The 13722-nt window shown below is 44.4% G+C and overlaps 1 protein-coding gene across 2 annotated transcripts in view; it reads left to right on the top strand.

Moving 5' to 3' along the window:
* VAV2 (vav guanine nucleotide exchange factor 2) overlaps positions 1-13722 on the top strand; it is a 312388-nt gene that overhangs the window by 184746 nt on the left and 113920 nt on the right. For both annotated transcript variants that reach the window (XM_074973337.1, XM_074973338.1), the window contains exon 3: positions 10679-10737. In XM_074973337.1, the coding sequence (XP_074829438.1) occupies positions 10679-10737 (59 nt within the window). The remainder of the gene's footprint in view (positions 1-10678; positions 10738-13722) is intronic.

Here is a 13722-nt window from a genome sequence, read left to right as displayed (position 1 = left end):
CAAACACCACTCCAGAACGAAACCAAAGTAGGACTTTCAGTTACCATTGACTGCCTGGGGAGATGAGTTAGAGGCTAAGGATGAATACTTTTGGAAATCCCTCCTTCTGCAAAGTAGCCAGTGAGGTAGCACTAATATACCAGGGACATGCCTTCCAAATGCTGACGATGACTTTGGAAAACTCACAAAAGAGTTGATTCCCAAAGAAACCATCCCCAGATTTACAGTGAACCCCATACATGCTGGGACCAGACTTTGGGAGCGTAGTTAATGCTGTGCAGTTACCCATGCAGTGCAGAAATAATCAATAACGCTCATGATTATATACCTCACTCTTGGGTCTTAATGCTTTGCTCTAAGGTGTAACCAGGGGCATGTTATTCACTATCCTAAGGGACAGCAATAAACATTCCGCCTCAGCGTGTTAGGGCCATGCTGAGCCCAAAGGGCGGCTCTTAGCAGCAGGAGTGAGCGTTCAGTAGTTTTTCTTCTCCATCTGCAGCAGGAGGTCACTTGGGGCGTGTGACTGTCCGAGCATCATTCACAACAACTTCTCACATGAGTCAGGCACAATAAACATCCTAGTGGGGCAGAGGTGAGGGGATGTGGCACAGCCGCCTATCCATCTCTGCTCTTGTTTTCCAACTCTCGTGTTCCACGCCAGGCTTTGGTGCAAACCGCTGCCTGCACTGGGTTACTGCGAAGCCTCTCTGAGCTGGTGGTTTTCCACGCAGAACATGCCAAGGGGAACAAATATCCCTTGTGGGAGCTCTGCCCAGTTTACACTATTATTTTCAATTGCATGATTTGGGATGGTGGTGGTGGTGGTGGTTTTATCATTGACAGTGACTCCAAGAGGCCCCCCACGAAGACTTCCGTGCTGCAGAATTGGAGTAGGGTTGACAGGGAGATAGACTACGTGATCTACCAGGTCTCTTCCATCTCCGCTATGAGTTCCTAAGTTCTTTGTACGATTCTGTGTATGAAAAACACACTATTTTTTATTTTTAGTATTATTCCCTATGAATGTTGCTGACCGTTTTTGGTCAGGGACAAGATGGGATGGGACACATTAAGAACACATTCTTTCAGCTTGATTCTGGACTTCTAGGCCACTCAGGGAGGACAAAGGAGCTTTAAATTGAAAGGAGAAGCACCCCTTGTGGAGGCTATGTCTTTGGATGGTATTGAGCTGCCGTGAGGTTTCTGCACCAGCTCTGTTCTCAGCCTTGAGCCCAGGGTGTGTGGCAGGAGCATGGCCAGAGCAGTCTGTCCTGTGGCTCCTGTGTTGGGTTGCCGCCCTTCAAGATGCTACCTGATGCACTGAAATACCACGGAGCCTGCCTGTTCTGCCAGCATGGGCCCCCTTTAACCTGTCTTGCTGAGCCAGGCTCTTAAGCCTCCTCTAGCGCGCACACAGGCAGCGCCACACCAGATGCAGAAAGACACAGACACTGAAATCAGCTGTGGGAAGACTCAGCTTAAGGGACTTGCCCCAGCACTCAGGTGCCCACCTCCCTTGGAGTGCAGACCCAAAGGTATATTGTCTTGCACTATATAGAAAAATCTGCACAGCACAAGCTCATAAAAATTTGCCCTCTCCCTCAATGCGAAGAAAGATATGCACAACTTCTCCCCCCTCCCCCCATTAGAAATTGCACAAACTGGGTTTAATAATAAACAAAACAACTTTATTAACTGTAAAAGGCAGATTTTAAGTGAATATAAGGGATAGCAAACAGAACAAAGCAAATTACTGAGCAAATAAAATAAAACACAGAGACTAAACTTAATACACTAAAGAAATTGGCTACAAATAGTAATTTCTCACCTTAAATGTTGATTCAGGCAGATTGCAAAGATTCTTGAAAGCCAGCTGCACTGGTCTGCAGCTTGAAACTTCAGGTATTATTACTCACAGGCTAAACAACCTTCCAGTCTGGGCTCAACTCTTCTCCCCACAGCTCAGTTCTTGCTTCCAGGTGTTTTTCAGTGTCTCTTTGGCCAGGGAGGTAGAGGAGAACCCCGATGTCACTCCCCTGGCTTATATAGCTTTTGTGTATGGTGAGAAGCCTTTGTCTTCCAGTGGAAAAACACTGGCATTCCAAGGTGGGGTCCAGTACCAGGTGACTCAGTCACATGTCTCTGCAGGGTCGTTACAGCCATTACTCACAGGCTGTTTGGAGTGTCCACAGGAAGACTAAGCTCTTTCACAGTCCATTGTCTCTGCTGATGGGCCATCAGCCCTGTCTGACTTTTTCATTGTTGTACCTGAAAGGCTAGTTGTGGGTGTTATCCAAAGTAGCACATTTGAAATACAGATACATTGTCAATATTCCTAACTTCCTAATTTCCTACAGAAATGATACATGAATACAAATTGGATAATCACATTCAGTAAATTATAACCTTTCCAATGATACCTTACATGAGCCATCTTGCATAAAGTGTATTTTGGTTATGTCATATTCATATCATAACAATATTTCTATGAAGAATATGGGGTGTAAAGTCACAGCTCCTCTCTGCCCAACCCCAAGACTGGTCTAACTTGCAGGAGACTCCATAGCCCTAGAATGCAGGAGACATTAAGATGGCCCATGTCCCACACGATTAACTGAGAATCAGGCTTGTATCTTTGCCTGGACGACCTGAGGGATCTGGAACATGCAGAAAGCAAAAATAAACAAGATTGCACTGTAAGGCCCTGATCCCACAATGAGCTACTGGTGCCCACGTCGGGGCCCTTCTGATCTGCACAGAGGCAGGCACCCGTCTGCATGGAGTTCATTGCAGACTCACTGCCTAGAATGTGAAGTTAGCCTAAAGAGAGCCCCCTAAGCTCCATTTTCTCCATGATTGATTGAGCAAGAAGTCTCTCTTCTGGGGTTGGCTGCATGTGGGGGCAAGCAGGAGGGAGGCAATGAAAAGTAGCTTTTCCTCTTCATGTCAGCTCGAAAACGGGAAAGAAATGTAGCAGAAGCAGATGGAATGCCTCCGGCCTGGGCTTTTGTAGGTCAGATGATTTTTTTTTCTGCTCGTTTGGTAAATTTAACTCCATTTAAGTCTCGGTCTCTTCTTAGTAATATGTTCTTTTTCCTGACCTCTTTACAAATCATAAATGACAGTTATATTCAAGTGGCAGAACAACTGTGGGGACAAGTGCTCAAGGGTGAGGTTTGCAATGTCGAGTGAGTCTTGAAAATGTCTACTGGGCTGATTGAGAAGTCTCCTCTTTGGACAGAATGTTTGCACCTTTGATATATGTGTGTGTGTGTGTGTGTGTGTGTGTGTGTGAGAGAGAGAGAGAGATGTCTTCTGCTATAGCCTCCATTGCAGCAAGCCTTGGAGAGGGGGCTGAAGTTAATGAAGTAACTTCTGCTAAATGGGGTTGAATACTTGTCAGGGTTCCCTCCCCACTCTGAACTCTAGGGTACAGATGTGGGGACCCTCATGAAAGACCCCCTAAGCTTATTTCTACCAACTTAGGTTAAAACTTCCCCAAGGCACAAATTCTTTGCCCTTGGAGGGTACGCTGCCAGCAAGTGATTTAACAAAGAATCAGGGAAAGGACCACTTGGAGTTCCTGTTCCCCCAAAATATCCCCCCAAGCCCTTAACACCCCCTTTCCTGGGGAGGCTTGAGAATAATATCCTAACCAATTGGTTACAAAGTGATCACAGACCCAAACCCCTGGGTCTTAGGACAATAGAGAAATCGGTCAGGCTCTTAAAAGAAGGATTTTATTTTAAAAAAAGGTAAAAATCACCTCTGTAAAATTAGGATGGAAAATAACTTTACAGGGTAACAAAAGATTTAAAAACACAGCAGAACTTCCTCTAGGTTTAGTTTCAAAGTTACAAAAAACAGGAATAAACCTCTCTCCAGCAAAGGAAAAATTCACAAGCAGAACAAAAGATAATCTAACACGCCTTGCCTGGCTTTTACTTTCAATTTTTGTAATATGAGAGACTTTTAGGATAGTTTATCGGAGAAGGAGTTTTCTGACTTGATACTTCTCTGCTTCCCAAGAGAACACACCAAACAAAGCCTTTCTCCTTCCCCCCACCCCTCCCACCCCAGATTTGAAAGTATCTTCTGTCCCCATTGGTCCTTTTGGTCAGGTGCCAACCAGGTTATTTGAGCTTCTTAACCCCTTACAGGTAGGGAGGAATTCTAGGCTACCCTTAGCTGTATTGTTATGACAATACTCATGATGGTATTTAGTAAATTTTAGTAGTTAAACACTTTGTTTTTAAACTTTGCAATACCTGTAGCTGGTATTCAATACCTGTAGCTGGTATTCAATAACACGTACATAGGCCCAGATTCAGCAAAGTGCTTGAAAAGGTGTTTAGCTTAAATAACTTCCTTAAGTATATGCATGCATTGACTCCAGCGAGTTGCTAAGTGCTTCGCTGAATAGCAGCATTGCCAACTCTTTGATTTTATAGTGGGTTTCATGATATTTAAGAAAAACACCAAAGTCCAAGCTCCTGGAGTTATATTATTACATGAGAATCTCCTCTTTAATTTAAAAAAAAATATGATTTAGATCTCATTGTTGCAAAGAAAACCTTGAAGATGTGAACAGTGAAGGCTCAAAAACGTGAAAGTAAATGAAAAGAACCCACAATCTATTATTTTTAAAAATCGTGAATCTCGTGATTTTTAAAGGCTTTGGTATGCTTTGGCCTGCTTTGGCCATACCAAAATAGGGATGCTTTCCTGAATTGTGGCCAGGCTGAATCACCCATAGCATTTTAGAGACTAACCGATTTATTTGGGCATCAGCTTTCATGGGTAAAAAACCCTACTTCTTCAGATGCATGGAGTGAAAATTACAGATGCAGGCATAAATATACTGACACATGAAGAGAAGGGAGTTACCTTACAAGTAACTTGTCAGCAAGTTAAAATCACAGTATTCTTGTCAGCAAGTTAAAGAAGTATGGGCTGGAGGGATGCACCACAAGGTGGGTAGAAAGTTGGCTAGATTGTCGGGCTCAAGGGGTAGTGATCAATGGCTCCATGTCTAGTTGGCAGCCGGTATCAAGCGGAGTGCCCCAAGGGTCGGTCCTGGGGCCGGTTTTGTTCAATATCTTCTTTAATGATCTGGAGGATGGTGTGGATTGCACCCTCAGCAAGTTTGCGGAAGACATTAAACTGGGAGGAGTGGTAGATACACTGGAGGGTAGGGATAGCATACAGAGGGCCCTAGACAAATTGGAGGATTGGGCCAAAAGAAATCTGATGAGGTTCAACAAGGACAAGTGCAGAGTCCTGCACTTAGGACGGAAGAATCCAATGCACCGCTACAGACTAGGGACCGAATGGCTAGGCAGCAGTTCTGCAGAGAAGGACCTAGGGGTGACAGTGGACGAGAAGCTGGATATGAGTTAACAGTGTGCCCTTGTTGTCAAGAAGGCCAATGGCATTCTGGGATGTATAGGTAGGGGCATTGCCAGCAGATCAAGGGACGTGATCGTTCCCCTCTATTCGACATTGGTGAGGCCTCATCTGGAGTACTGTGTCCAGTTTTGGGCCCCACACTACAAGAAGGATGTGGAGAAATTGGAGAGAGTCCAGCGAAGGGCAACAAAAATGATTAGGGGTCTGGAACACATGACTTATGAGGAGAGGCTGAGGGAACTGGGATTGTTTAGTCTACGGAAGAGAAGAATGAGGGGGGATTTGATAGCTGCTTTTAACTACCTGAAAGGTGGATCCAAAGAGGATGGATCTAGACTATTCTCAGTGATAGCAGATGTCAGGACAAGGAGTAATGGTCTCAAGTTGCAGTGGGGGAGATTTAGGTTGGATATTAGGAAAACCTTTTTCACTAGGAGGGTGGTGAAACACTGGAATGCGTTACCTAGGGAGGTGGTGGAATCCCCTTCCTTAGAAGTTTTTAAGGTCAGGCTTGACAAAGCCCTGGCTGGGATGATTTAGTTGGGGATTGGTCCTGCTCTGGGCAGGGGGTTGGACTAGATGACCTCCAGAGGTCCCTTCCAACTCTGATATTCTATGATTCTAAGTGGAGAACCAGTGTTAACAAGGCCAGTTCAGTCAGGGTGGATGTGGGTGTCCCCTCCTCATAAATTATTGGGAGTGGACCACATCCACCCTGACTGAATTGGCCTTGTTGACACTAGTTCTCCACTTCTCTTCATGTGTCAGTATATTTATGCCTGCAACTGTAATTTTCACTCCATGCATCTGAAGAAGTAGGGTTTTTTACCCACGAAAGCTTATACCAAATAAATCGATTAGTCTTTAAGGTGCCACCAGACTCCTTGTTGTTTTTGAGGATACAGACTAACGTGGCTACCCCTCTGATACTTGACACCAAAGCATTTTGAGACTACATGGCAATACTAATTTTACTGAGTGATTTTGTGCTTTCAAATGGATTTTATAGAGATCTAAACAATTGTGTGCAAAAATTAGAAAATACCGCAGACTACGTTCAAGGGGAAAATACACCACAAGACACACAGCTTTGGCACTTGGCTAGAAGAGATGTTCAACATGCTATATGCAACTAGAATGTTTGCTTTTTACTTTGCTACATCAAACCCTATGGGCTTTCCCTTTGTTAAAGGGATGCTGTCTGATAACAAGCTATTTAAACATATAAGAGTATACTACTTATTTTTACTGAAGTATGCTAGACATCCTACCGTCCAGATAGATTGATGTGCCCAGGAGAGCTTACAGATTCTTATGTGTGTGACTAGTCCCACTGAGATCAATCAGGCTGGTTAACGTCCCTCGTGTGTTTGCAAGGATTTTAATTTTAGATGCAACTCAGCGACTGGAGTTATCGCACAATAGAAGGAGAGGGGGTTGAGTCAGAATAATATCCGAGCCGTTGTTATGCATTTATGGCTCGTGCATACTTTGATTCATTTAAAAGTGGATCAGCAGGCTAGAACGGAAGTCATTTCTTGAGTAGGGGGACAGCATGAGCATTAATGGCAACACTTCGGGGGGAATCAAAGGGATGGGGAGTGTGCATGGGTGGGGTGGGTCAAAGTTGTAAGACTGGAGTAAATTCTCCGTTGGTATACATGAGCATAACTCCCTTTGCAATAAGTAGAGTCACACCCATGTACACTAGCACAGAGTTTGGCTCTCTGTCAAATATAAAAGCAAGGGGGGATTCATGTAGGGCCTTGAAGGCCAAGGACAAGACAATCAGGCCTTTACTTATGTCCTTAACACCACCCTAGGGCTTGTCTACACTACCAAGTTGCGTTGACAAAACTTATGTCGACACCCAGAAGTTGGCAAAACAAAAATCGCCAAAGCGTATTCACACTTGCTTCCTCTGTCGACAGATCACGTCCACATTGGGGACGCCATCATCGACAGGGTGAGCAGTGCACCGTGGATATGTATCCCATGGTGCAGTATTGTGGGAAGGAAGAGATGATCGCTGTGCATCTTGGGAGTCTCTCCAAGTTCTCCCGCAGCCCCCTCAGCTGCTGAGAGCAGCATCATGAGTAGCTCTGGGAGCTCTCCGTGCTGAGGAATGGCAAAGCAGCCCAGCGGTCTGTCCCACTCTGGCTGCAGCAGCCGCCTGCCTGCTGCTCTGTTCCTAGTGCCGGGCAGAACAGGAGCATTCCAATGATTTGCCCTTTGTTTGTTCCCCAAAGGGAGCAGCACACAGATACCTCCCGGAGCTTTGAAAGGGGAGGGGCGCATGCCTGCAGGGCAGCAAAGATCAAAACACTGAGCAGAGCCATCAGGGCAGGCATTGTGGGATACTGGCGGAAGCCAGTTCTGTCGACAAAACAATCAGCAGTGTCTACACTGGCTGTTTGTCGACAATAAAGGGAGGGGAAAAGACAAAAGTCTCTCGTAGGGGTGGAAGCTGTTTGTCGCCAAAACTGCGCGTTTTTTGCAACAAAAGTCCCATTGTACTATGTATGTTCTTGCTGTTTTGTCACCAAAAGGCAGTTTTTGGTGACAAAACTTGACAGTGTAGACAAGCCCTTTGTTTGTTTGTTTGAGTGCTGAAATGGAAAACTCTTCATAGCCATGTGCATCCCTCCCTTTTTCGGTGTTTGCTTCCTCTCCCCACCTATCCGCCAGAGCAACAAAAATGGTTAGTCTCTAAGGTGCCACAAGTACACCTTTTCTTTTTGCGAATACAGACTAACACGGCTGCTACTCTGAAACCTGTCATTACACAGGATTGTTTCACCTTATCTATCGTCAGTTTCACTTTCTGCTGTTTCTGCAGTAGTCCAGTGCTTTGGGGTTGGGTTTTCAACACTGCAGGAAATGTTGAAATGAAAAAGGAAAAAAAAATGCAATCAAAAATTCCTCCAATTGAAATCCTTTCTTTTTTTTAATCCCTCCCCCCCGCCCAACAATTCAGATCCTATTTTGTAAAATCCCCCAGCCATCGACCTGCTTTCTCTTTCTTTAACTACACCTGCATTTTCAGCTTAGTGTAGATAGCAGATTTTAAAGTTGAATATAGGTAATTTTCAAAAAAGTGAAACACAGGAAAGTTCAATGTAGGGGGAGAGAAAAAACAACCCAAGCAGCCAACGAATCCAAAAGGGGAAACAAAAAACAATGAAAGTTCTCTGACCAAAAACGGGTGCTAAGAAAGACAAAAGCCATTTCTAGCACCACAGATACTACTAAATGTTGTTGAATACAGCTGTGCCTGAAATCTAGAGAGATCTGGCCGTATTGAGAGGTCAAAAGGTTTCGTCTTGCTTTCTTGTTAAGTGTCTCATTGGCAGAGTTCGGCTGATCTCTCTCTCTTTCCTGAGAGATCCTCAGCGTGCTGGCTACAGCCCTGCGGATATACCTGTCTTGTATGCTTTATAAATATCACCATCCTAATCCCCCACTCTGCATCTTACCGTCACCAGCCTTCTGGCCAGGGAGGACTGAAAAGGACTCTAGTTTTGACAGGCTTTGAATCATGATGCGCCAGAGGAACTGGTAGTGAGCATAAGTGCTGGAACTAGGGCTGCTGGGGGTGCTGGTGCTCCTCCTGGCTTGAAGTAATAATAACAACCAAAGTACATGGTTTCTGCCTTCAGCACTCCCACTGTACAAATTGTTCCAGTACCACTGGTCATGAGCATGACCTGAGGCCTTCCTGTCCCCTGCTAGCCTGGGCAGCAAGAATCCAAGAGCAGAGCCCATGTTTTCCTGCCTGGCAATAAAGTGGCCAGATTTGAAAGAAAGTTCAGCACAGAGGGCATCACAATGGAAGCTGCTGGATGCTGAGATCTTCAGAAAATCTGGTCCTAATACTGAGTTACCAGTTCATGATGTCACCTGATAGTTCTAGTAAAGCTTTGCATTTACATGTCATCCTGCATGTGAGGATCTCAAAGCAATTTTATAAACATTTCCTAACAGCTCTGTGAGGTAGGTAAGAACTTGTATCCCCGTTTTACAGATGGGGAAATTGAATCCAAGGCAAGCTAGCACTTAGTGAAGCTCAGATATTCTGTGGTGGTTCCCGGAATAGAACCCAGGAGTCCTTACTGCCACGCCCAGGTACTAACCACTTCCTTGGAAGTTCACTAGCTAAAGAGGATTTTGTGATGCCAAGCAGCTGGAAAAGAGGAGATCCAGGAAAGAAAATATTGCAAGGAAATATAAAATAAGGTTTAATTTTTTTTCTTTCCAGGGGCTGCAAAATGATGGTTGCAGGTTCTATTTTTTTTAAATGAAAAGTGGGTTCAGTTTTTCTCATTAGAGGTCAAAATTGCAACATATTTTGTCAATTTACAAAAGTTATCAGAGCTACACCTGGTAGAAAAACAGGATGAATTTTTCACAGCATACATATTAATGATATATTTTTTCTGTATGCCACTTATCAGATTTTGGGTTAGATCTATTATGAAAACAAGACAATGATCCAAGTTCACCCTGGCATAAGTGGACACAACTGCATTGAAATGATAGGAGTTGAGCCCACTTTACGCTAGCAGTGAAATTTGGCTCAATCTTTTTATTTCATGTGCAAAAAGATCATAAATCATCCAATAGAAGAATACAAGGCTAGAATTCTTCAAGAGGTACTGGTTATTACATAAAACCATTAGAGCAGGTCTAGAATTATTGTGCATGAGCTTCAAGGTGGAATTTCCTTGTATTACATTGTTACCTATTTGTTTCCTTTATATTAGAAGGTTAGAATTTTTGTTTGTTTCCATTCAGCAGCAAAAACAAAAGTTGTGTTAGCACTGATAGAATGTCATGTGAACACGATGATCCCTATGCGCTGTCACATCAATACTTAAAGCCCTTGTGTGTTGTCTTCTGGTTTGTTGGAATGTTCGGAAGCCATGGGAATGAAGAAAGAACTCTAATTTTACTTTGCCTCTTGATAGGGTTATGATCTCAGCTTTAATAAAGTTTAGTGGGGCAGGGACCATCTTTCTGTTCAATGTTTGTACAGCACCTAACACAATGGGTCCTGATCAATGACCGGGGCTGCTAGGAACTACCACATAACAGATAAGGGCCTATTTGTCAGAGGGGCTGTGCACTCACATTTCAGTAGTAGTCAATGGTAGCAGCAGGTCTGAAAATTGATCCCCAAGTATCTTTCTCTCCATTAGTTTTAGCTATAGCTTCCCTTTTCTATTGTAATCACACCAGGGTTTCTTTTTTTTTTTCTCCTTTCCAGGTTATATCAGCTGTATCCAGACTTTCCCACCACAGTATCGTTCAAACCAAAGGAATTAGGTAAGATTCTTTTAACATGATGCTTTAGATAAAATTGGCTTCCCCTCCACCCCCAGCGGACTCTCCTTGTGTTTAATCGCATTGGAATCTATAAAGATAATAAATTGGCAGTGTGCATGTTAAAAGTTAGACAGCAAACAGGCTGCCTTTGAGATCAGTACATGGTGCTTATTAAAATGCACTGCTGACTACAGTTTATACCCTTCCCCAGCAGTACAGACAGAGCAAAGAGTGTGTAAGTAGTGTGCATGTGTGCAGTGGGGCACAGTCACTGCAGGGTGGGCACAGATAGAAGTGAGAGGGAGATGTTTCCTCCTCCTAAACTTTTTACAGTCCTGTGTATGTCCCCTCTCTCAATAAATCTGCCACACTCCTGCATTTCCCCCCAACTGTCCTTAGGTTTTATGGTGACTGCACCTCTGTTCTGTACATTCCCAAAATAACCCACACAGAGTGTTTGTTTTTTTAATGCAAACTCTCTTGTGGCATCTGGTAGAATCCTGGGTTGTTCCATGCAGGAAAACTGGGATTTTGGCCACACAAGCCTAGTTCCTCTTCCTGGGAATAAACACCGTTCTGTCTTGTTGGATCTACAGCCATCCTGGGCCTGAAACAAAGCACTGTCCCCCTTTCCTACCACTCACTTCAAAGGCTGGCTGCTGTCTTTGAAATGCTAATGACGGTTAAATAGCTGGCCAGGAAAACCCTAGCAAATCAGGCTCCAGTCACTGAAATGAAGGGGATTATGTGGGCTAGAGGGAGCCTCTTGGAGATTTTGGTAGTCCACAACCTGCAGGGTGAATGTGGAGCCTGATTTCATTGGGTCGGTGCCCTGGCTGTGACTGAAAGACCAGGGAAAAGCTGTTTTCGTTGTTTAAAAAGTCCAACTCGTTCTTTATGATCAGTGTGGGAAGTTTGACACTGATGTTTGTTGACACACTGCTCCCCTTCCCTGTGATGGTCTGATTCCCCTAACCTTGGGAGAGCAGGATTCTGGCTGCTCCCTCAGCCTGCCCCTGACAACTGTAGTACTGGGGGGATTGCTGTTAAGGGCTGAGCTTCCGGGCTAGGTGCTGTGTAGCTCTAGTTAGGCACAGCCGGTTGGAACGGGAGACAAAATGAAGCTGAGCTCCTGAAAAGCGCCAAGCAATCACTGAGCACCACAGCAAGGCTCCATGAAAGTGGCAAAACTCCTCCTGTGTCAGAGAGGGAAGTGCCGAAGGATCCCTGGCTACCCAGATCTTCAGGCAGCTGACTCTGAAAGGGGCTGCATTAGGGGTTGTGACTTTCACCATTGGGCTGCAGTAGATGCATAGTGCAGGCTTGTTTGGGGCGAATGCCTTCCCTTTTGCACATCTGCCCATGGAAGGCTAGCTGCTGGGCAAAAACGGTGCTCCAGTTCGCACATACAGGGTGCTGCTGTTGAGTGAGTCATGGTCTAGAACTCCCAAGTTCGCTTCCCAGCTCTGATCCTTTCTCTATGGCCTTTGGCCAGTCACTTCACTCCAGTCTACAGGCAGATTTTGTATCAGTCCAACTGTTGGTTAGAGGGATGATTTTTGTTGTTTTTACTGATATGTTTATACCAGTGCAACCCCAAGTGTGGAGACAGTCATAGCGGCAGTCAGCTGATTCCCCTTCCCATACAAGAATAGACATAAAGTGCCTTTATTTTGGTATAACTGTATCCACACTATGGGGTTTGTACCACTGTAACTATACTGATATGGTTAAAGGGATACAAGTTTTGTGTGTAAGATGAGCCCTAAACGGTGAAACTGACAGATTCCACAAGGTACAATGGGCACTGTAGTGAGTGAATGTTTGTAAAGTGCCTTGAGGATCAAAAGCAGCGTCTGAGTTAGGCATTGTTTGTTTATTCAGAGTAGTCTTGAGTCCTGGAGAAGACTATAGTGATTATTATTTTAAGGGGAAAAGTGTATCAAAGCATTGTGGGAGCTAGGGGAGGGAAATCCACATGTATAAATTACACTGACATTGCAAAAGGTAATCTTAAAAACGTAGGCCCTGGCTTGGCGTGTTGCTTACACCATCTTGCAGGTCATTCACTCTTTTCTAATCACGTACCCAGGTATGAAAGGTGTATTATTACTTTATAGGAAGAGCAAGCTGGCCATACTGCTAAGCCTGCTGTAGATAAATAACGTTCTGCAAGGCCTGAATCACATACTTCCATTGAAGTCAATTGGGAGACTCCCATTAAGTTTCATGGGGGCTGGTTGGAGCCACAAGTCCAGTAGACAGCGGGGATGCAAGAGGCATGATGGCTTGCAGTCCATTGGTGTGATATTTCCCCCCCTACAGTATAGCTATTAAATTTTCACATTTATTTTATTACAGGCTTTTAAAATTCCCATTAAATTCTCTTATCTGGAAGTCTTTTGGCTAGTAATTACAGAAGCAAAGAGTGTTGATGACACTCTTTCTGTCTTTCTTTCTGACTCCAAGTTTTTCCTATGTGTTAACCCCACTTTCCCCCGTTCGTCAGCTACCCATACAAGAATACATAGTGCTGATTGCTTTCTTCACCCTTAAAAAAAAAAAAGCCCACCAAAGTTCTTCCTCTTCTCACCTACCCCAGCAATAAGCAAATACATACCTTTTGTCCATTCCTGCATTTTTTTTTTTTAAAGTAGATCACTTCTTGCACCATCATCTTAAAAAGCCTTGACTATGGAAGCAAAGCGCCGATGAACTTTATATGAAAACTAGCAGCAACCTTTGCTCTCTGAAATGACTGCAGACATCTCCCATCTCAGAACCCGATCCCTGCTCCTCTTTATGGAGGTCTCCACCGATGACAGCAACCCCTTCCCTGGCTTAGGGAGGCTGTTTTTTATGGATGTCTTAGGATCCCAGAGCCCGGGCTCTAGCCCTAATGTCTACACTGCAGTTTTATGTCCACACAGCCCAAGCTCTGCGTGCCCAAATCACCTGACCCAGGCCAGCTGCAGGTGTTTTATT

The sequence above is a fragment of the Natator depressus genome, chromosome 16 (assembly GCF_965152275.1).
Source record: "Natator depressus isolate rNatDep1 chromosome 16, rNatDep2.hap1, whole genome shotgun sequence".
NCBI classification, from domain to species: Eukaryota; Metazoa; Chordata; order Testudines; family Cheloniidae; genus Natator; species Natator depressus.
The sequence above is the reverse complement of the archived record's forward strand: the minus strand, read 5'-3'. Positions and strand labels throughout refer to the sequence as shown.